The sequence below is a fragment of the Nestor notabilis genome, unplaced genomic scaffold, assembly GCF_000696875.1.
Source record: "Nestor notabilis isolate BGI_N333 unplaced genomic scaffold, ASM69687v1 scaffold3119, whole genome shotgun sequence".
Taxonomy (NCBI): Eukaryota; Metazoa; Chordata; class Aves; order Psittaciformes; family Psittacidae; genus Nestor; species Nestor notabilis.
Window position 1 is genome coordinate 9,158 of NW_009943078.1, and position 24,508 is coordinate 33,665.

The following is a 24,508-nucleotide window of genomic DNA, read 5'->3' on the forward strand; positions in this document are numbered from 1 at the left end:
TCTGTAGGCCCTGGCAGACTTGTATCCAAGCGGTACAAGCATAGACAGTATTTCTTATATTTCTGAGTTCTTTTTCTGTAAATAATTTTATTTACAATTTGGTCATGATGGAAAAGCTGCACTGATGGAAACAATTAACGACTCATGGGCTCTTCTTTAAAATATAAACAGTTTCCAATGAAATAACAGAACTTAAAGCAACTTCTTGCTATCTTTGATTTCAGGCAATTGTGATAGATCCTCCTTCTGAACAAGGCGGCAAAGGACCCACTTTTCTGTATGCAGAGACTTCCAGCCACAAGTGACTTCCTCCCGTCACATACAACTGCAGTTCAACCTGTATCACTCAGGTGGAAAGACTCCAAACGTAGAAATTTTGTGTCTGCATCAAGAATAGCAATCTCATCCTCCTCAGTGAATGCATTCTGCTTCTATACATGCCAGCTTCTTTTTGTTTTTTAAGCTGTGTTTTCACACCCTTACCTATATGCTTTAAGTGATTTCCCCATCAAAAGCCAAGATTACTAAAAATGAAATGAAGCAGCTTCCGTATAGGAAAAGTTATATTTACAGTTTTATTTAGCAGAGTTAAAGAGCAAACAATTTTAACACTGTTGTTGAAAAGTGTTTTCACCCAAAGTTGCCAAGATCTAATAAGTTATTGAACAGAAACACCAGGTGTAAGGCAATAATCCTGACCAGTCATTAGAGATCACCCTATCCCCGAAGAGCAGAGCTGATAAAGGTGGTAGAAAATTTAGACTGATAGACTTGACTTCCAAAAATCAGAGAGAGATGATGAAAATAGGGTTCCACTCCTGAGTATGTCTTTAACATCTGCGGATGAAGGAGTTTCTAAAGCACGCAAAATGTAAAGACAATTCCTACTTCCAAGGGAACATTCAGTGCTTTGAATCCAAGAATGTTATGTCCATACATAGTGGTCAGTACATGACTATGGCAACACATCGATGGTAAAGTTTAAAAACCGGATTAGAACTTTTTCCATTCCATGTCATCCGGAGGATTTACTTCTACCTTCCTTTTACCAACATCAGACCAGTTGGTGCTCAGAACTGTGCCTCCAGACTCCATCTGCAATATGAGAGAAAGCTTGTTTAGTTTGCTAGAGGAATTCTAGCAGTATAAAAGCCACATGTCTTACACCAGATGAAAAAATACTGAAAAAGCATGAAAAATCTACACTTTGTGTAGCTGCAATTACACAGATAATTCTGTGTAAAGATAGATTAAAATCTGACAAAGTCATCAGTCCATAATCTTCAGCCCAACAGTATTTTTACAGTACTGGACACAATGAGATGTTACTTTGTTAACAATAAACTTTAGAGGAGCCATGCTCTTGCCTATGAGGACAACAAACAAAAGGAACTAGATGCAAACAATTAAGAGGAATTTGATCCTTTCACCCATGGCAAGTCTTCAAGCTCTCTCTGAGCCAAAACCAGTACTTTCTCTGACAACACTGACTGAAACAAAGAGACCAAAGACAAAGCCCAACCTTGGACTTCAGAGTCACGTTCATTAGTGTACAACTTTGTGACTTTCAGCAATACTTGTTATACCAGTATCTCCAACAGAACCATTGCCATCCATGATAGGCCCAAGGTTTTGGTAGCTGCAGGCTTCCTGATTCATGCAAACTTTAGTAAATTGTGTCAGTGTACAAAAGGTAACATGTTTCTTCAGAGAAAAAGAATGAAGACTTACAAACGATTTGTTCATGGCACGTTTCACTTCATCTGTACCATCTGAATAAATCTGCTGGAAGAGTTTATTTAAAGCAGCATCTCCTTCTAACTTCTCATTCTTCTCCTCTTCTTTGATTTCAACTACCAGTTTGTCCCAGTTCCTTGTATAGTGAGAGGATGATGGATATAAGTGCTGGGAATCTGAAAACAGAAGTGTTATTTAACTAAGGATTTTCTCACGACTTTTAGAGCAGCAGAGAACACACAGACACATATGTGTCTGATGAATCAGAGAGGATAATGGACTATGAATCTGAAAATGCAAATTGATTCCTCCTCACTGATATAAGCATTGTGGTAGCAAAAAATAAAGAAAACTAAGGCTAGAGACTATATTCAGCAAAAGTTTCCTTTCAAGTAAACAGACTTACATAATCTAGCTATCCAACAAAAAAAAAAAAAAAAAGTGCTGGACAACAGCAACACAGATAATTAAAGTCAAAACAAGGCAGGAGACATTGGTGGGCACCAAGAAAAAGAAACCCCAAAAAAACCCAACCAGCAGCCTAGAGCCATAGGAAAATTTGATCTAAAATTCAAAAAAAATATCTGAAATCACCAAATCAGGAAACTGAAACTCTCTCAAAGACAGACTGTTAATCTGCCCTGAAAAACTCCAAGAGAGATGGAATACTTAAGCAAGTAGTACTTAATTGGACATGGACCTATGGAAGCAAGTCCAGAGCAGGCCACAAAGATGCTCAGAGGGCTGGAGCACCTCTCCTGTGAAGACAGGCTGAGAGAGCTGGGCTTGTTCAGCCTGGAGAGGAAAAGGCTCAAAGGCTCCAGGGAGACCTTGAATCAGCTTTCCAGTACTGAAGGGGGCCTACAAGAAAGCTGAAGAAGGACTTTTTAGAAGGGGGACAGGACAAGGGGGAATGGCTTTAAACTGAAAGAGGGGAGATTGAGATTAGACATTAGGAAGAAGTTCTTCATTGTGAGAGTGGTGAGACACTGGAAAAGGTTGCCCAAAGAAGTGGTGAATCCTCCATCCCTGGCAGTGTTCAAGGCCAGGTTGGATGAGACTTTGAGCAACCTGGTCTAGTGGAAGGTGTCCCTGCCATGGCTGGAACTCGATGATTTTTAAAGGTCCCTTCCAACCCAAGCTATTCTATGATTCTACAATTTCAGCAACAGTAGAGCCATAATAACACACAGAACTGCAGAACAGTGACCAAACCAGACAGACAAACAGATAAGACCATAGGAATTAATGATAAGCATATATCCTTAACAACCCATCAGATTAATGGAAGTTTTGACTAAATTTAGTACCAAAGTTTTAGTAATGCCCTGCAGATTTTTTCTGTCAGTTTTTGGCAGTAAAAACAAGACTATTAGGCCTTTCATTGTAAATAGGAAGTTGTAGTTTTGTTAATAATATTTAACATAAAAAATATTATTAATAACTGCAAGTAATTTAATCATAGAATACAGATAAACCATTTAATACTTAAACTGTCAGAGAACAAACCAGGTGTAAATTGCTTTAACTTAGAAGAATCTCCTTGGCCTTCCAGCTTCTCCCATCTTACAGCCTCTGGCTTCTTCATTTTTATCTCAACCTACAAAAAAACCCAAGACAAAGAACAGATTAATCCAGATGGCAAACAGTTCTGCCAAACAGTTTCAGAGTAACTGGATCCTGTAGCAGCAAGAAAATGAATGCATTTGTTTTCAGAAACAGTCTCCAACATGAAGCCTATATTTTAGCCCAATTTACGCACCTTACAAGACGAAGTTATGTGACTTCAAGTCACATGTCAGCTAAGCTTTAACATGGCTGCGCAGCTCCTGTATCAGACTTTTACCCTTTTGTTTAGTTCCACTTTTTTCTTCTGCTTACTGTTCACTTGATTCTTTTTGTAAATTATGGCATCCCAAAAGTAATGATCAGTCCCAATGTCTCTACACTGCCAAACACCAAGGTGTGATCTTTAAAGCACCCCTTTCTTGCCAGTCAGCTCTAATAATTAAATAGTACTTAAAGGACTACAAAATCCAGCTTTATCTAGGTATAATATTTACATTTCATCCACCAAAAACATTTTGTATTTTGATGTGTGTTACACAAACCAGAGGAACACCTTGGGACTCTCCAGATCTTCTCACTTGAGAAATTCACAAGCTGTATTCATTTGGCTCGATGAACAAACACTGCCATGGAGAAAACTGTCTAGTATTCATTGACAAAACTGGTAATTAAAAATGGCTATGGTTGCAATTATCATAGGAGAAACAAAATCAAGTATGTCATGCCCTATTCACAACTACACACAATCCCTTTAGACAACCATACTGAAATGGTTTTTTCATCATTAACCTTATCTTTTTGGTTACAGGGTTACAAAATTGCAAAACAATGTCTGTGAAAAAAAGGGCTGTCTAATGTCACTACAACTGACATATTCACTTAAGAAAGTGTCACAAAGTTCATATAATGCTATTAATTAACTGAAACCAGTGCTTGCTGAACTTCAGCAATTCCTTACTTGTGAACAGCTCAGCAGAAGCGAGTTCTTAGTTCTTCCTAAAGCCACTACAACCTGGGGATCCCTGCAGACCCAAGAACAAAGGCACCACTGTACAAGCTAACCCTAGAGAACCCAAAAGCAAACTCCTCACACAGCATCATGTTGATCTGAAATCTGAACTTCATTTAATCCGTTCTTCAGATCGGTCACTGCTAAGCAGACTGAGATACCTCATAAAATAAAGCACATGAGCTCATTTAAGTTTCAAAGCTTCCATGTTTGCAGTCATGCTGCATTTTAAGAATCAGAATATTCAATTATGGTTCCTCTTTTTTTTAGTTTCCCCTGAGGAAGCTACCACTTCCCCAGACAAATTTAAATACTTATTTTTCCACCACTAACTTCTACTAAGAACAACAGAGAGTTTAAGACTTGAGGCACAAAATGCCCTTCAAGGTGGGGAGAGTTTCAGTAAGTTTGTAAATCCAACACCCCCATGTATTTGATTCCCTCTCCCTGCTGGATTTCCAAGGTTTTTAGCAACTTTTCAAGTCACAAATTAAGCATCAGAGTATCAGCTTTTAAAACAGTGAAAGTCACAGGACCAAAAATAATCAAATAAAACTAAAATATTAGATTAATCTAGTTGCTCAACCTCTTCTCCCTAAGGAAGGCCAGTATTGAGTTCAATACTGCGATCTGTAAGGACGCACATAGAGGTTTCTGTTGGAACTCTGCAGAAGCAGCATTCAAACTGTGCCAGTAATTGGCCTCCAGTAAAACTGAAGAAGTCAGCAAAGCTTCCACTGGACTTCTCTAAAAACACTGTGGAAAGTACAACCCTGAAGTACATTTCTGAATACCTACACTCACAGATCTAATGCTCTGTGATTAGCTTAAGGAAGCAAAAATTATTTGTGTATCTACCTACAAGACAAACAAATCATTCCATTTGTGCCAGAACTAGTAGGTTCTTTTCTTCCAATGGATTTGGGTCTCATGAGCCAAACATTTCAGTTAATTAGCCACTTACAAAGGCACTAATTAGTTGCAAGTGAGTATTCATTTAAAACAACCTGTCCCTCCTCTGCTTCTTACGTAACTCTTCTCAACCCGAGGTAACTATTATCAATTCAGTTGCATATTTAAGTTGAGGAGGCCTTAAAATTAAGATTTTATACTCTGCTTATTATCCCCAAATATGTCCTATTTAAAAATAGGAAGAGAGTAACTAGTTGATACTGAGACTGCTCAACACTATACCTCTTCCATTTCTCTTCTGTTTGTTTCTTCCTTTGGTATCTCCTCTTACCCTTACACTTTGGGCTTTTAACCAATATCTTTCAGTATCTTAAATACAGACTGTTTCATCCACATCAAGAATGACCTCTAACGTAATATAATACCTGATGTAGGTACTACTGAACAGAGACGTTTTTCTTCTCAGAATAAAACCCTCCCTCAAAGAACCCTTATAAAGACCTTTGGGTATTCATCAGAGCACTCTGCGCACACATAAAAAGAAGAAAAAAAGGAAGATCTTTACTTTTGGTGTTCCAGTAATCCCTCTCTCCTTTTTTAATCTGCTAATTCTTACACCTTCCTCTCTGAAACTGTCCCTAAGCCAGTACTATGTGACAAACATCCCCAAGGAAAAGGAAATGCTGCAAACTAATTCCCAGTGTAAGATGCAGCTTTCTTAAATCTAAACCATTCCAATCCTGCCAAGCTAGAAGCATAGAGGTTGAAGAACTGAGACAGAATGTATTCAAGATACAATTCAACCTCTACTCCATATACTCCATCCACTTCAACTGAAGTTACTCATTAGGCAAAGTGGCAGGCAGGAGCAAAACTAAGGAAATCTTTAGCTTCATACCATCATACAACCACACGTCCCAAAAATATAAAGCTCTCAAATTCTGCTTGTGAAGGCGTAAATTTCTTCAACTTGAGAGCTTTATCTGATCTAAGGAGAAACAACTTTGCCAGTACCAATTACATGCACAAACGACAATAAATGCATTTTAATGAACATTTCAAAGCAGACACTGATAGCTAGCACACAGAAAAGTTCCATCTCAGTACGGACATTTGTGTTCTATCTAACACACCAAGTACTGTCAGCTTTTTCCTGTCCTTTGAAAAAAAATTCAGTACTCAGGCAAGAGAAATACATCAACACTTTGCCAACTACTTTGATTTAACATTTATATTTTATAAAACGTATGCCTGTGTGCCTCGTGCCAACTTTAGAATAAAAGACAGGAAAATTTCATTACAAATTAAGCGGTTTGCATGCCACTTAAGGACAAGCCTGATGTCTCAGCCTCTCCTTGTAGCTCATGCTGCGTAGGCACCTGACCACCTTGGTAGCCCTCCATTAGTATTTCCTCCACTACATTAGTGCCTTTCTTGCACTGGGAAGCCCAAAAATGGACATAGTACTCCAGATGTATGAAAAGTTCCAATGCAGAAATAATCCACTTTCTGTTATAATTTTTAAGTTCCTGGTATTTTGGGTTTAAAGTGAGCAAAGCAAAAGGGAAAAGAAACATGGCATTTTGATGGAGTAATTAATGCACTGTTCGTTTAAAATAATGTCTTGACAGAAACCTGTGCCCCTCTGAGAAGAGAGTCAAATGGGGGTTCATCATGTAACAGAAACCCCATCCACAGTGAAAGGATATAGAGAAGTTTCTACTGACAGAATGTTCACAGAATCACAGAATGGTTTAGGTTGGAAGGGACCTTAAAGCTCATCTAGTTCCAGCCCCCTGCCATGGGCAGGGAAACCTTCCACTAGACCAGGTTGCTCCAAGCCCCGTCCAACCATAAAACTGAACAATTTTTTAAAAATCTATCAGAGATTTAGACAAGTTTGTTTGCAGCTTAATCCAAGCACTGGCTATCAGAAAAGATGCCAGAGTTACTCTCAAGCTATTCTAAACCACTTCATTGGTAGTGTAAGAACACAAAACCCCCTAAGATGACTGGCATAAAAAAAGCATTTAATCTAGTTTTAAGATTTTCCTCCCCTTAGCTACAGATAAACACAATGCTATTAGCCAACATTCATTTTCTAGGTAGAAGCTTACTGTTAAAAAGCCCAAACCCCTGATGAACTAGATTTCACTTGAAGTTACATTCTGGGACAGATACTGGCAGTTTAGCTGAGAAACATTAAAAGAGAAAGAATTTCTATCTTCTTCCCTAGAAGAAGATTCTGATGTACACTGACAAGTTACAAGATTTTTTTTTTCCTAATTTCTGTGGTTTATATTTTACAGTCCATGCTAAGAGGGAGTTCACTTACCACTGGCAAATTTGTGTCAAGCTCTGATCAGACAGATGAAGAAAATTGGAACTGGCAAAGCTTAAGCAGTAGTTCAGCCATTATTTTAAGATGCATCAAACCCACCCTTTTAAATTCTGATGTTTTGCTATATCAAACACACAAAAATCAAAATTCAGGGTTTCCAATCAACTACTTAGTTTTTTTGCTGTACTTGTAATGCCTTGTCTTAGTTGCAAATTTTAAGTGTTTTGAATTGTTATTTTGCAATCATGTATTTTGTTACCTAAATTTAAGGGTAGGACAAAACAGCACTATCTTCAAAAATGTATGACCTATTCAAACTTACCTCAAAGATCATATGTACATACAGCTCTGATATCCCAGTTACTTGAAGACCTTTTATACATTGCTTATATTCTGAATGCTAAGATCTTTAGTCCATAACTTTAAACAAAATGCACAGAGATGAAAATTAACTCTACAGTGTTATCATAGATAAGTGATAATTAAAAATGTATTCGGTAGTGGATATATTGCAACTGAAGGGATTTAGCATGCACTTGCAGTTTCCTTGTCAGCAATGGAGAACAGAGTACAAAAAGGTTAAAATTTCCACCTCACTGGTATTACATAGCAACTATTTGTTAAAACTGTGAATTTTAGACAATTGTGAATTTTAGTAAGAGCTAGCAACACGGATTATTTAGGCATCCTAAAATTCTTTGTCACTGCATCCTCAATGTAAACCATTGCTATTCCAATAGTTCTTAAATCATCTTCTCTCAAGACAGAGAAAACCCCTTACGCATGGTTGTCCTTTATGCAGTGACTTATACGCTTGTTTAAAATATAGTTCTCAGAATATTAACAAGTTTATATCTGCCCCACATCCATCTGTATTCATAAAGAAAAAAAAAAATCAAACTTATTTTGAGCCAAGTAAGTATCATACGAGTCACTGGGAGGGTTTCTTTATGGTCTAGCCAGGAAATTGCTTCAACAGCCCTGCCTAAGAGATGCAAGAAATTTCAGAGAAGTACTCAACTCATAGCTTAAATATCAGTTTACAATTTACAGATAAAGCTCGAGAATATATATGGGAGTTGTTAATTTGCATGAAAGACTCACAGAGAAAACAAGTACGTGACAGCAGGGAAGTCTGCATTCAAGCGCCTGCAAGCAATTTAATGAAAACACCCAAACTGAGAAAGTATCTTTCAAGGTTCAGACTGCAACGGTAAGAACCAACTTCAGTTAAAATAAATCTGTTCCTCTGTTATCTATTTGTGTACATTTGCCTCTGAATAGAGACACTGATGACAGTCCAAGAGTGTGTGAAACAGTTCCACTCTCTGCCTTTTCCTTTACATTTTGCAACACGGATTGGTGTGCTCTTCCAGTAAGCTGCACAGAGTATTTCAGAATTTGCAAGGCAAAATGTTGGTTTGAGGAAAAGAAACATTCCACTGATGCACACTACCATATTCTTGGCATGAAGCTGCTCTGTGTGCTTCTCAGACATTTCTATTAAGTAACAAATGTCAACTGTAAAGGAGACTGAGGATTTCTAACACCTCCCCCGTTTGCAGCACGACTTTGATCTCTAATTAAAGGGCAGATCTGGGTAAAGAAAGCACTTTTTACCACTCTTTCAAATGGCTCTAAATTGCTGCAAGTCATTGCTTGCAAAAAGCCCAAACCACTAAAACCTGAAAACTCGTAGTAATTGTCCCCAGTCTATTAGCAGGTGCAAGCGCAAAGGGGAAGGAAAAGAGAAATCACCAGCTCAGGTTTCCTTCTGGTTCCTAAGCACAAGCACTAAAAGCACATACTCATCCTCGCTCTCCTCTTCAGGCCTAACAAGAAGACAACCTTGAGTATCACCTAGAACATAAGATAAGGCCTAGAGAGAGAAACTGTTCACGTTACACCAGTTTCCAACAGAACATGGCAGCATATTCCCCTAGAATCCCAAATACACTAACAGACTGATCAGAGGAGGGAAAAGAAAGCAAAGCTGACTGTGCACGAAGAACTGTTTCAGAACATTCTAAATCCTTACAGTTTTTGTGCATTTCTACTTTCCTGCCATATTTTCTGGACAGAGGGCGATCAGCTAGTTTTTTCTTAAACATATTTAGTCGCTCATTTTAAGTATTTATGCCTTTTTCCTTTTATGAAGGAAGCACGACGGTTTTGTGCACGCTGAGCTACAGGGTAACCACACAACTTCCGAAGAGCAAACTTGGTCCAGCCTTTACATTTTGGCTCCCCCTTCTGGAAAGGAGTGAGAAACCAACTATCACCACTGAAAGGTACCTTCCTACACGTAAATGCTGAATGCAATGTGCAGTTGCAAAATCAACTCAAAGCCGAATTTGCAAGAAGTGATACCTATTACATAGCGTCTGAATTAAGTAAAATAAAACTTTTAAAGTGGCTCCAAGCATGGTAGCAATACATACAGCCACTATTAAAGGCAGACTGTATCATCCACAAAACCATGGACAACTAGAGAATATACAATAGGACGCATGAAGACATGAGGATTTTATCTCAAAACTGGCCTTTGCCCACATACTGCACTGCTCTCGAGCTAGTGTCAAGTGTTTTACCTCTTTAAGCTCACAGCTTGAAGTCAGAATTCTGTCCGCAGGTTATGAACATCAATTTATTCCTCATACAGAAACCACTCAAACACCTATCCATGCTACCTCTGTACCATTTGCTAGTTCTGTGCTTTTCAAAACAGAGACTTTGTATCTCAAAGCTACACACAGCAGGAGTTTATTGAAAGGTCTAATTTCTGTTTCACTGCTAGGAAAGAAACAATTCTTAAGGTTCAACTGCGTTTTTCACCACCGCTAACACTCCCTGCAAGAAACAATCCCAGAGTCTGCAAGTTCTGTCTGCTCTTTGCAGTTATTTTAAAATCTGTAATTCTGCAAATACAATTAAGGCTGTTTTCTCCTCCTGAATTTGCATCTTTACCTTATGTCTTCGCATTTGTTATGTGATGCTGAATTACAAGCAGTATCAAGAAATCCCTCTCCAGCTTCCCTTAGTTACCAAAACACGCGGGATTGTTCTACCATCTGCCAGTTCTTCTGTTTCATCCTCTATCCATTTGTTAGCTTTATGAAGTTCATGGAAAACTTGAACTATCCACCACATAACCTGCCCATACATTCCACTGTTTCCTCATAGAACAGGAAAAGAAAGACCAGATTCCTTGTTGCCCAGTGAAGACTACACGATGCTAAATGGCAACAGGGCTCACACATTCAAAGCAGCAATACAAAATAAAGCAGTGTGAACACACGCAATTATTCTGATCTGAAATTATTAATCCACAGGAGCAGATTTGTTCCTATCCCATAAAAACAGAATTTCTTTAGGACTGTGTAGTAAAAAGTTTATACAATTCAGAAGACAATTAGATTATGTCTTTCTTTGCAAGTCCTTACAAAGGGACTTCATGTAAATGGTATAACATAATTTGTAAAGGGTTTGGGAAACTCTAAGTAATAACATAATAAGAAGTTTATTCCAAGTACTGTGTATTTTCCATATCGCTCATAAGAGCAAAGTACATATACGAAACCTAGGAAAAGATATCTGAATTTCTAGTATTCAAACACTAAAGTTGCACCATCCCCTTAAAATGCCTAATGTTTTTCAAAATGAAATATTCTAAGCCTCTGAAGAAGCCTTTGCATGGTTAACATAAACCTGCTTTTCAGGTTTTTTTCTTCAGCCAGACTCCATCTGCTGGTCAGAGCCGGAATCAGTTGGAGCATCATTTAAATTGTATTCCTTCCCTATGCCTTCACAGATGCCCTTACACTAACCTTTACTGCAGAAGGAAGAACATGTCGAAGCACTGAGTTCTGCTCTTCCAACACTTCCTGCACTCTCTCTTATCCCACTTCGTCTTAAAAATATTGTCTCACAATTATATAGGAATAGCAGCATTTGAAAATAAATGCAAAATATTTATAATTCAGACCTGAACATAACTAAAGCTTTGACAGCACTTTAGGAAACTCAATCTACACCAGGCTCTGGACTACTAGATATTATTACAGAGATAAACCCAGGCTAAAGATGGTAGCATAGAAAGCCCAAAGCAAGTTCATTTTAACAGTGCTCAGTAGCATGCAGATGCTTCATAAGCAACAATGGTAAACTTCAAGACAAAAGAAAAGCATAACACAATCTAGATAGGAACATAGAGCAAACAGGACCTCACAGTTACTCCTCTTGACAAGGTCCATGCCCATTCCACTCAAACTTATATAAATGCAAATGGACTAGCAGATGTTCTCCATGCTCCAAGTGCTCTGCTTTATCTCCCATAGCATAAGAGCACACATGACTCAATCACTTAACCAGCACAGCTTCCCTAGTTTGAAGAGTGGAAAAACAAGACCAACTTTCTGCAGCAATCCTCTCAGGTCACCTTCAAGTCCCTCTTCCCTGAAATGGTGCAAGAACTGTTATTATAGGTACCTTTGTAAGATGGGAATAGGTAAAACAGAATTTCCAAAAGCTCTGCAGAACCACTGCTGAAATACAAGGAAAGAATCAACAACACGTTCCTACTGCAGAGATTCAGGCTTAGCTCTATGGACAAAACATGTCTGTCTATGCATTATACCAACAATATATGCTATGCCAGACCACATTTCTTCTACATCTGTAATACACAAGAAATAAAATGCTGAGACAGAAGCATCTCTCTTACACCAAGTAATTTTCAAGTGTCTCCAAGCAAATGCTATATCCAGGAACAGTATGGAACACACTCTCTAGAAAAGCCAAGAACAGTTAATGGTATGGCTATAACCTTTACCAGCAAGAAAGGGTAAAGATTTATTTCAACAGTGAAATGTCCAAAGTCTGACTTTTATTTCTTAGGCACACAAAGATAACTGTGCTTCACAAGGCAATATCTGCTCCTAAAAGTATAGTAGAAAGGTGTTCATACTTTCCTAATACCTAAATTTTAAGAGTGAAGACAACAATCTTCTTACTACAGCAATAAGTAAGAGCATCCTCAACATAACTGTCATTTGCACTTCAATAAGCACCATCATACTACTATTTCTGATATTTGCACAAGCTTGGAAAGACTCGCACTGGCTGAAAGGCACCTTGGAGAAAAAAAAGCATTTCTATATGAAAAGCAAGATGTTATGACTGTTGCAGAGAGACAAGACAATAGAGCAGAAACATTTCAACATCAGAAACAGTCAAAGAAACAATTTACACTTTAAGCAGCTTACCTTTGTTGAAAGCACTTTAAATGTACTTTGCTCTGGCACTATAGAATGAAGAAGAACAAGCTTTAAGTTGTAGTCTTCACCTGACGGAAGTCTCACTGATGCATTCATCTGTTAACAGTTGAAAACATCTCTGGTCATCTTTGAGAGCAGTTTTCCATTTTCAAGCAAAGGACTCATTTGGCACCAAGATTAAGTGATTAAGTTAATGACCCTTCACTAGGGCACTTAAAAGCATCAGGTGTCAGAATTGCAGACAAACGCCATTACATTACTGCATTATTGAACAAGGTGTTTCTAAAGTATACTAGAAAATGAACAGGAGATTTCAATTCTTAACTAGCAAGTACTCAAAAAGCCTATTATCTTGTCAGCTTGATCTGCATTCTTTGGGAAAAGAATTATATGGCAAATGAAGTATCAACACATTAACAGCAGTTGTCCAGAGAAGCTGTGGCTGCCCCATCCCTGGCAGTGTTCAAGGCCAGGTTGAACAGGGCTTGGAGCAACCTGGTCTAGTGGAAGGCATCCCTGCCCATGGCAGGGGGTTGGAACTGCATGAGCTTTAATGTCCCTTCCAACCCAAAGCATTCTGTGATTAAAACAATTTGCAACTTCCCTTCTAATATACGTAAGCTACGTGGCAAGTGCTTACACAATTTTAACAATCTAAAGCAGACGGTAACATTCAAGTACTTTGGCAGTTCATGAAGTTATGAACTTAGCTGCGAATAAGAACCTAACTCTTCCATATTCTCAGCTAAATTAAATATAAATGTCATTGGTACCACATATGGTATTACAACAGCGGTTACTGCACTTCCTTGAAATACACACTTTGCTGCCATTAACAATTTTAGTGATGCCAGAAGCAAGAAAACCCACCAACATTCACTCTTTTTCTGTAATTGTCCTAAAGCAAGATATTACTCATTCACACCGATTTTTAGAATACCTAGTCCCTGTCCAATCCTACTACAGATGCATGCATATTCAAACATTTCAAGTCCAGATCACTTCTTCCCCAGCCCTCCAAACACAGAGGTGGCTGAAAACCAGATGTTCCCTTTGCAGCATGCACACCACACTACTGCCTGTGTATAAATCCTATGGACAGCACTGTGGCAATAGATCCTGGTTCACTTGACTGGGCATACACACATACACAGCATAGCTGTACATAAAAAAAGCTCAGACAGAAGACCACCTGTACGACTCTCTTGATGCTACTGCAGCAGATGTTTGCTGGTTTAATTACTAAGGCCCAGGGAATCTAGGGACGCAGATCAATAACCAATACAAATTACCTCTTTCTCCAAGAACTGCACACTGACATCATCCTTTTGTGCATTCTTGACCATTATGGTCACAATTACTTGAGATTCTGTTTGGTACCAGTCGTATCTTTAAAAAAAGAAAGAGGAAAAAGTAAGAGAGGAAAAATTACAGAGAGACATACAGCAGAATACTAAAAGCTGGAACAGTACATTGTGTACTTCAATGAGACAAAGACGACATACAAAATCAGTTCTCTTCCCTTCCTTCCAAAAAAGCAGTTGCAGAATTGACAAGATAAGTAGCTAAAGAACAAAGAATCTTTTTCAATCACACAGCATATAAAAATCAGGCTATTTTCCTAATAAATTCCTAATATTGTTTGCCTTCTAGAAATTAAATGGCACTTTCTTAATTCAGGATCTTAAAAGTATCTCAAAAACATTACCTATACCAGGCCCAGGTATAGGCAGCCTTTGAATTAAGCTCAGCATGAGAATTAGAAACAGAAGCCAGAATGCTTTCACCATTCCCCACTCTCCCAGTGAGGTGTGCGTGATCTCCTGAAAGTACAATTCACTCTGAACAAAAGCAGTGACACTGAGGAACACTTCACTTAGACTGCCACATTTTAGAAGTTCTTTTTCAAGAACTTCTACAGTCATTATCTTGCTTCTTCGAGTCAAAGAAGAGTTATATTCAATTATTATAATTCTCTCAATAAAGCTGAAGTCAACTTACTTGATCTTTGGTGGCAGAGGTTGCTGCTGTGTATTCCAGTTGAACCATATTCCATTGGAAAGAAAGTTACATCAGTGTAAGTGAAAATATACTATGAAGTACTTTTCAAAGACACAAATCATTTTCATCCTGATTACTCCCCTTTTCTTGATTTATGTATGAGCATTAACTTACAGGTAAAGCTCTTCACTGTTCTCCCAGCCATTCATGCCAGATTAAGAATTTAAAAGTTTCAATTTACATTAAATATGTCAGTCGGTAACTTAGAATATACTGCTCAGGCATTTTATAAATAGCAGTAAGTTCAGCTTTAACTCTTTTCCTAGGTAAGAAGTATACCTGAAAGACATACAGTGGCTACGTTGCTAATCTGAAAGTCATGAAGGAAATCTGAACTAGATCTGAGAATTCAAGATGTAACTTTTAAACGTAAAAACCTTTTAAGTCTGAGATTGTCTTTACATACACCATGTTTTCTGTACATCATCTTCCTCTACTCTACTCTTAAAAGTAAAACTGAAGTAAATATGAAAGAGGGAGCAGAACATCCAACGCAAATTCCCATCTTTTTGTCTCCAGAAAAAAAAAAAAAAATATATGGTAAGGGGAGGTGAATTTCAACATTTCTTCTGAAAACTTCCAATCAAAAACAAAACAAAACAAAACAAAAAACCTGAAAGCTGAACAGGCTACGGCAGAACAGAAGTCCACACAACACACAAATCACTTGCAAGCTACTTGAAAACACACAGTTACTTCCTAGCAGGCACAAGCAAGTTAGCAGCAACAACATGAGTGGGTAATCTGTGAATTAGGCCACAGGCTGCAAGTGAGAAAACTCAAGTCTACTTCAGTGAGCACACAGTGATTGCCAGATTTGTACGCCATGCTTCAGAGTTTTTCAGGGTTCAAATTTTGCAACCTTGGCCTTAATTAAAAGAGCCCATGTTCAGAAGAAAAGTTCAATCCTTCAGAATTGCATGCAACAGAAAATATTATTTTTAAAGTCTTAAAGTTTTAAGAAGCCACTGAAGCCTAAAAGGATGCTCTAGCTTAACAAGGAAACCGAAACAGTAAACATACAAAGGAAAATGTCTCACCACTTCTGTCTGTGACGCTGCAGAGAAAAAAAAAGTTGCACTTTCAGAAAAAGACATACTGAACTTACAAGGCATGTACTTATTCTAGCTTTCTGCAGTTGCTCCAGACATTCTGCAGTTATTCCAGTCTCAACAGTAGAAAGAGTTAAAAACGTGACAGTTCTACATCTAGTATTTTGCTTTTATGACACTACTTTTTAATCAGACCTCAATCAGCAACTTGTGCAAAAGAATAACTAATATAAAGCATGTTCTGATTAAACAAAGGAGCAAACTTTTCATTGCTAATCAGAAACATAATCAGACCGTTTTTAATGAAAGCAACATCACGGCCAACAGGTTTTAAAGATCACTCCCCCAAGCCTGTACTAGCTTTATCATCCATCCACAGGAAAGTTCTCAGTAAATTTGTCTCATGCTAGGCAAACCCAGTTGGGGAATGAGATGTAAACTTGGCAGAGAAATTCACTCATATGACCGTAAATATATGGAAATACTCGGATCTAAGCTATAGCTCATTATCTCCTCTTCCACATACCTTGCCTGAAATATTTCAGATTAAAGAAGTTCTAAAAGAAACTAACTTTCCCCTTGCTTTTTTATAAGCTAAAAAGAGATAAAAATTAATAAAAGAAGAATCGCAGAATATCAGGTTGGAAGGGGTCTCAAGATCATCTGGTCCAATTTTTCTAGTCAGAAGAACATTAAGTTGTAATGAAGAAATCAGAGTTGTTGGGGTTGTTGTTCAGTGTTTTTTGTTGGTTGGTTGTTTCTTTTGGGGGGGGGGGGGGGAGGGGGGGGGCGTTTTGAGTTTCGTGGAGGAGAAGTTTTGGTGTGAGATAATTAAGAAAATGGCTCAAAAAAGACAAGACAGGCATAATAGCCAGGATAAAAGAGGACAACTGAGTTGGCCCAGACAAGACACCGCAAAAAGTAACCATGTCATTAAAGAAAAATGCGCATTACAACCTTTTCCTTAAGAGGGCAAAGAAAGTTGTCACCCAAGACAGCTCTTTGCAAATAGGACCATGCGTGCCAACCACTTACGTAATTTCTCCAAATAAAATTAAACCTGGCAAAAATGTATCATGAAGCAGAAAGTTGTTCGTTCCTATGCAACAGAAAAGGGTTCTCCCTCTGTTTAGTTTTTAGTCAAACAGGTTGACATGAACTTGTTCCACCACCCCATTCTCTAGTGTGCACCACAAAGAGGATGGAAAGTCACAACAGGCGGAGGAAAAAACCTACATCGGTTACTCTATCTCATTAAAATCCACATGCATTTTAAGCACTGCAAATGAGTTAATTGTGGGGGGTGTCAATCTGTATCAAGGTATGAAAGGAAACTATATTCACACGGACTACAATGGATAAAACGCAAGAGCAACAATAGCACCTAGGACACTTTCCACATGGAACGAAGGAGTAAATCCCCCGAATTCCCACCTCTTTCCAACTTTATATTCTGCAACACTTGAAACCTTATTTTGACAATGTTTTTAGAAAGCAAGCTGGCACATGCTTCACAGTTACAATCAGTTAGCAGTTGTGTAAACAACTTACAAATAATTATTATTATCTGAACTTGAAATGGGTACTTCCCTGTCACAGATAATTATTACATTTAAAATCTAATAATGTTCCTCTGAATCTGAAGTATAGAAGTGTTCAGGGTGTATATTCAGAGAAACAAGAGACAGGAAAAAAGAGACTTTTAAAAATCTTTTGTTCTAAGAAAGAGGTAAGCTGTAAATCTTTGAAAAACATGACACGGCTTCAAAGCACAGGGTGTATCAAATCTCTCATCAAGTAAATGTGTTTTTTCTTACCGTTTAGCGTTTCTTCACATCTTTTAATCCAGATAGTAAAGGTATCATCTACATCTAGAAGAAATCGAACACAGTAACATTAAAACTCTTCAAGCACTACAAATATTGCAGAGAACAATTCCTCACAATTGCAAATTGGAACAAATCCATCCCAAACTTGCATCAATTTAATGAAAAAGTTATTATTTGCTCTTATCTTCTTGTAATCTCTGTCACTCCAGTTAAGCTTTAAGTATTTTTATACAAGTCTACTATTTAACTCTCTGATATTTAATTAACTTCAAATTAATCTGTAGGACACAAGACTTTGCCTGAACTGACCCAGATACACTACTGCTTTCCAGTGTGCCCAACCCCTGTACAACTGTTTGGAAAGGAAGAGTAGAGTTTTGCACATTTTTCCATTATTCTTAAAATTATTTTTTTTAAACAGCCAAACACTTCCTCACCAGAGAATTATCAGAAGAGACTCTCTGTTCTGAGGACAACCCAAAGCTGCACAAGTTTCACAAACACCAAGCATTTTCTTCTCATGGTTTCACACACACTTTACAAACACATCTGAAGTTTCAGGGATGTCAGAAACGCCTAAGTGCCAATTCCACTCTGTGAATCACTATCACAGAAAAGTTTAGCAAGACCTTGATATTCTGGGAAGCAAGCTCCCCAGATAGAAATGAATTTACAGGAAAAACAGCTCAAAAGGCAGCAGTGTAACAACAGAGCAATCATCTTATTTCAACAAAATTCCCTGTCAGGAAAGCAAAAAAGTGGCAACATTGCTGACCAGCTACTAAGAATAGTTAAACTTTTTACCTTTTTATAACTGAGAGTATTCCTGCTCGGAGAGTTCACACAGCCAACTATCCAGCAGATGCTGGAAGAGGCTCAACAAAAGAGCTCCCAACAGACATGCCTGTAACACCAAAACGTGACTCCACTGCAGTTATGCCAAGTACCCACCCAAACCCTTCAAATATAAAACTTACATAGATTTTTAAGTGTGCCTTACGTCTTAAAATGGCTACCCTACTCCTCAAGCCACTTCCTCTTCCCTTTTCTTCTGCCATGCCCACCAGATAGCTGAAAAGTTACCTAATAAACTACCTAACATTTGCATAGTCTCACACCTGTTGTTACGAGAAGATAAAAATAATGCAGGCAATAACATGGCTGTCTTGACATTACAATACAATCACACACTGACTGCTGCAGTCTTTTCTGTATTCCTGGCAAATACTCAAAAGAACATACCTGTTTTAGATGGAATTAGCTACAACTAACTATGAGAGAGTTCTGTGCAGGGATACAATCCAATGTCTTCAGTCACCTAATGCATACTTAAGGTATTCAGATGACTGACCACAGACTGTCCTCAGAAATACATGGGGAAAGGAAGTGAGGCAAAGGATCCAAGATGTAGCAAAGTAAGTTCTGATTAGATAAGGAAAATTTTTTGCTAAAAGAATAATGAAACACTGAAGCAACTGCTCAAAGAGGCTGTTGAATCTTCAATCTTGGACATACTTGGAAATAGACAGTAGAAGGACCTAAGCAAACACATGCAAGTTCAAAGGTAATACTGCTTTTGGCCAGGGCATGGAATTAGATGAGTTCCAGAGCTTCCCTGCAACCTAAATTCATCTGCAATTTTAAAAGTCAGCACCCATACCCTAAAAGAATTCCAAGTTTTGCAGCTGGGAACAAAGTTTATTAATCATAAGTGAAATTAAACTGAAGTAGGTTCAGGCATCTACACAGAGAAACTCAGTCAAGTCTCCACTGATCCAGCCTCTGACTTGCAGCAGCAGGTGAAGAAGCCTCTTTTTAACCATGGCCTATGCAAGACTGCTTCACACACAAACTGTAAAAGAAAGGTCCATGTTCCCTTCCCTGTTTTCCCAAATCTCCCTTGCCAGCCACTGCCTCTTTCCGAGCTCCAGTTCCCGCTGCATGCCAGCACATTTTATAATTTGAGGAAAAAGATAATTTTTTTGTGCTTTATAGTCACATTATCATCCCAAAGAACTTACCAACAATTTCTATTAATGACTTTCCAGTTCAGAAAACCTAACTGGGTCTTCACCTACTGAAAATTGGCTAACTCTTACTGGTATACAAGCAAACTCCCCACTAAGACATTTCTTCAGAAAAGTTGACACGTTCCACCTTTACTAAATTCATTAGGTGGTCACAGCAAAAAAACCAACCACCAAGCAAGAAAATTTGAGTATAATTGTCCTAAATCCACATAATATACTGAACTGTAACACATTACACTGCTTCTTCAATCTCACGGAAATTAATGAACTCAAAAATCCTCATGGTTGCACGAAAGGAATCTTGCTTCCTAATGTTACTTTATTAAACAAAGAAACACTGCACATTCAACAATTCATCACACCAAGTCCTATTTAGATATCCCTGTAGGTGGGTAATGGGAAGCTTGCTGGGGTACCACAGGCCTGTCAGTGCTACCAGTAATGAGCACAGGTAGGAAGCTCATCGGTGTTCGCATTCTAGATTAAGATTTCAAACAGCCCTTACACCAGCAAGGAACAGAAACATCTCCTGGTGTACTTCTGCCCCCTTGTGTGGCAAAGAAACCAGCCTTGCCAGCAAAGAATTCCCAACTACAGCAATTCTATCTGAGGTAGCAACAGCTCAAGCTTCTCTTTATCACCAGCTTAGTGGTATGTGGCAGATTTTCCCTCTGTGCTTTGTTCGTTTTGCACTAGCTGCATTTAACTGAAGTTAATCATTCTGCCATAAATGCTTATGCTCACTATTGTTTTCACCTGGGATCCATCAAACATTTCACAGAGCTGCAAATTCTGTTCCTGACACAAACTTGCCAGCAAATTAGGTAATACATGAAGAGGAGCAACTAAAAATCTCTTATTTTTAAAAAGGCCTTTGGGAGGCTCCTCACCTCACAGTGGGCCACAGGATTTTGTAACGAGATATGGGAAGCAGAGTGGAAGCTATCATTAGATGAGAGAGTAATCAGGAAGGACTGGGAAGCTTCAGGAACACTTCAGCTGGGTAAGCAGCAAAACAATGGCAAATTAAATTCAAGCAGGTAGGAGTCAAGCAATTCAACACAGGAAATCCTTGTGCTGTATTTCAGGAATTCTGAATTAGCAACGAGGATGCTGGTACTCACTGACTTACCTGAAAAGACAACTGCAGCTTTGTGTGCTGCTGCACCTCACAACAGAAGTCAGATGTGAGCTCAAAAAGAATGAAAAAGAGATGCTCTAGCCTGAGGAGAGTTTGGGTACAATCTGTATTTTGAACTCCTTCAACTGACCGACCAGAAAGGTGACAAAACCCATGCACACGAAGTACCTCAAACTGACAGTGGCTGCTTGGGGAGGGGCAAGAATATGAAGGAACACAGATTAATCAATTAAATTCAGGAGTGATGAGTTTGGAGATGTATGAAAAGTCACCTATCAACTAAGGAAACCTACAGAAGTCACTGGAAGGAACCACTTCCTTTCACAGGAAGAGACTAAATAGAAAACTTGGCCAGATTGCAAAGACACACCTGTCTCTCTGGTGTACAAACCAGTGGAGACTATCTACTTACCCAAACTGCCACAACTTAGAGAAAGAACGTTAGGGAATTTCTTCCTTTTTAACTCCTGTTCCAGAGCAGCCTAAGCTGACAACTAACACTTGCTGCAATTTCACCACATCCCACTGCCCCAACACTGCTCTGCTGCTTCCCTTCTACTGGCTTCAGCACTCAGACCCTTCACTGGGCCATTTCAACACATTAATCCATTACCACATTAGAAGTAATTTAATACTTTAAAAATAGTAGCTTTCTGCAGACTTAATGCATTGAAAGAAGAGGCTAAGCAATTACAAGAGTAGGAGGGAACATAATGGCCTGGCAACAAGCACAAATTAACTTATACTCCCATGAAACTCATTTTAGATGAGAGGATCAGATCACTTATTTTTGCTAAACCTTCAGGTCCCAGCCACTGTTATAAATAAGACAATATGCTAGAAAGATCTGAGATCATGACAATGTTTATCAGGTTCATGCACTTGCCCTGTGTAACCTTTCAAGGTCTTCTTCTTACCATTTCCTTATGCTGTTGAGAAGGGAGGGAAAGGAATGAGAAGAGGGTTTTACTTAAAATGTAGGATAGGAGAGAAGAGCAAGAAGTCACAACCATCTTGCAATTGCTTTGGTTTATGCTTCCCCATGTCTTCTACCAAAACTTTGGTATTAAACTCCTCCTTTCCTGCTTCTAGAATGAAGTCAGGTTTTTGAAAAGCCCTAATTCTCCAAAAACTATTAAGTGCCCAAGTCCAGCCAGAAATCCAACTTCAAAAAAAAAAACAAACCAACCCAGACATAATAAACATGCTTCTGTAATTAAGTGATATGCAATGTCAGGTAAAAATCCATTTTGTCAGCTTGAATACCCATCAAGTTGCACGTTCTTTGTAAAGACCAGTCTATCAAAGGATCTTTAGAAGAAAAAAATTCCAGCTATGTATAAGAAGCCTGCTCTGTTGAGAAAGTTTTCTATGGCTTACGTACTGCCACACCATTGCCACCATTTGTTTGCAAGACCTCCAGGATGCAGGAAAACACTCCCCATTTTATAAAAAACAAACCAAACCAAAACCCAACAAAAACCCAACTAGGAACTTTGATACACATTTTAAGCAGTTTTACACTTCTCTGCAGTGATTTGACAGCCTTCCCAAAAGCCAGACATCTGAAGTCAGGCACCTACCTCATTAATCTTTAAAAAAATAGTAATTAAAAAAATCACCCTTGTTCTTCACTTTCAACCAACACATTTTTCTCATTAGCAAAGAAGTACTGTGCACACAAGACATTTTAATACTTACTGTCCAACCTCTGTCCCTCTCTGAACGACTCTAAAGCAGATGCATAGTTTTTGATATGATAGTCACCTAACCTACCATGAACAAAGAAAAACACAAGGAAACAGTGATTACTTTTCAGTCTATTCCACATTCTGAAGGTCACAACATTCTTAGTTCACACACTATATTGCTTAAAATTCACATATAAGAATTTAAATCCCCCAAAAGGTGTGTTTTTAAAATGGCTAGGGTGTTAACACAATCATCCTAAACTAAAGTGCTTCTTATAACAACAGCTTTATTATGGATGGGTTACAAGTAGTATGGCATTAAATTTATTCATTCACTGTGCTGCAAGAAGCTTGTACAGAGCCACAATCCAAATACTACTGTTGCCCTACAGGACATCACAATATTCACAAAGTACAACATGTGATACATACCCTTTTCTAAGGAGCGCTACAGCATTTTTAGGGTTCAGTTCTAGGGACTTCTTTGCATCTGCAACTGCATCTGTTGGAAGTCAGTTTTAAGGTGAGGAACATAATAACATGTTATAAAAAGCAGTGAACTGTGAGTCTTTTAGTAACAAAATTTTTTAAGGTGTACTATGTTAGCTTTCTTAGCTTGCACACAAATCACAGTGTTTAAATCTAGCCACGACTGCTATGGGTGAACCTTTCACTCAGCTGCAGAGCTCTATGTTAAGATGTAGCATGACTTCCATTTAGACAAATCCTCTACTTCAATCTGAACTGTGAATCTTGTTTGTTTAGTTTTTACTGGAAAGAAAAAATAAACCAAATCTTCAGTTATTCTGTTGATCTTTTTCCCAGCCATTATTCACTTATCACATTCCTACCATGACATGATTCAGTCTCTACCAAAAACTAAGGATGGAAGATGTTTACAACACAAAGCTTAAAACCTGCTTATGAAGCCCTCTTTAAAAAATGCTGCCAATAAAATACTAGGCTAAAATCAGATGGAAAGCTGGAATTGCAGAGTACCCAATTCACTGGAAGTTTTACAGAAGAAAAGCAACCAAAGACAGTGATAAAACTACACACTAACTTTAAAAGCAGCATATTACGTTACAGAAAACACTTTCTCTTATCACCACATTTGGCTTCAGATTGAAGATATCTTCTGTAAAGAAAGCAATATAATACACTTGAAAGAGGATTCTCAGTGGTGTCTGAAGATGTTACCAGCATAGTTCTGTAGGAGAATATGAGCGTAAGCTCGCTGACAATAATATTCGGCATCATCTGGATTCTTTTCCAGAGCTGTTGTCAGTTCCTGTAAAAACACATAAAACCCCAATGAAATAGCACCTTGGAAGCCCATGTAAAAAACACAGTTCCAAAGTCTGTCAACTTAGAGATATTTCAGAAGAAAATACCCTAACTGGCAAGACTGTTTACCTGTTTCTCAGTTCTCATCCACAAAGCTTAACCACCAGAGTGTGAAGCACAAGGAACCTGCCAGTTATATCAACTCAAGGAGCCTGTTTCTTACTGGGAAGGAAACAGGACTTTCAAATGCCTTAAACATGAAGTCTAACGCACAGGTGATCCTCCATATCCCAAAAACCTCCCTATAATTCTCAGGATACTTGTACACAGGTCTGCTGGATCTAAGGAAGCACTACAGCATCAGGGATTTGGCAGTCAACATACAATAAGTCAAAACATTCAGGTGGGGAAAACATGCTCAAAGCATTTTAACACGTGATGAAATATCACACTATATGACATTACTGAGCACAAGAGATTGTTCCGATTTATGATGAACATAAAAGCAGGAGAAAAAAAGACTTACAGGGCATGGGGCTAAGAGCAAATATTGTTGCACAATGGAAACAAGCA

At 38.3% G+C, this 24,508-nt stretch overlaps 1 protein-coding gene across 2 annotated transcripts; it reads right to left on the reverse strand.

The window, feature by feature from the left end:
- Positions 1 to 557: 557 nt before the first annotated feature.
- Positions 558 to 24,051, reverse strand: SUGT1 (SGT1, suppressor of G2 allele of SKP1 (S. cerevisiae)). Of its 2 annotated transcripts, XM_010021704.1 has the most exons (11): positions 23,849 to 24,051; positions 23,081 to 23,150; positions 22,659 to 22,729; positions 17,775 to 17,828; positions 15,946 to 15,962; positions 14,846 to 14,871; positions 14,137 to 14,233; positions 12,833 to 12,940; positions 3,247 to 3,337; positions 1,732 to 1,913; positions 558 to 1,095 (listed from the first exon to the last, which is right to left on the reverse strand). In XM_010021704.1, the coding sequence occupies exons 1-11, from the start codon at positions 23,985 to 23,987 to the stop codon at positions 994 to 996; spliced, it is 957 nt and encodes a 318-aa protein (XP_010020006.1). In that variant the 5' UTR covers positions 23,988 to 24,051; the 3' UTR covers positions 558 to 993. The 2 variants fall into 2 exon arrangements, with proteins under 2 accessions (XP_010020006.1, XP_010020007.1); XM_010021705.1 differs by lacking the exon at positions 15,946 to 15,962 and having other exon boundaries at positions 14,846 to 14,855; positions 17,745 to 17,828.
- Between the last annotated feature and the right edge of the window lie 457 nt (positions 24,052 to 24,508).

Bases quoted from the DNA above. Each gene is read 5' to 3' on its own strand.
- SUGT1 (XM_010021704.1), bottom strand. From the start codon at position 23,987: ATGGGCTTCCAAGGTGCTATTTCATTGGGGTTTTATGTGTTTTTACAG. The intron at 22,730-23,080 runs GTATGTATCACA...TGTTCATGGTAG, and splicing joins GTAGCGCTCCTTAGAAAAGG to GTTAGGTGACTATCATATCA. The intron at 3,338-12,832 runs GTAAGCTGCTTA...GTTTTTTTGTAG, and splicing joins TTAAAGTGCTTTCAACAAAG to GTTGAGATAAAAATGAAGAA.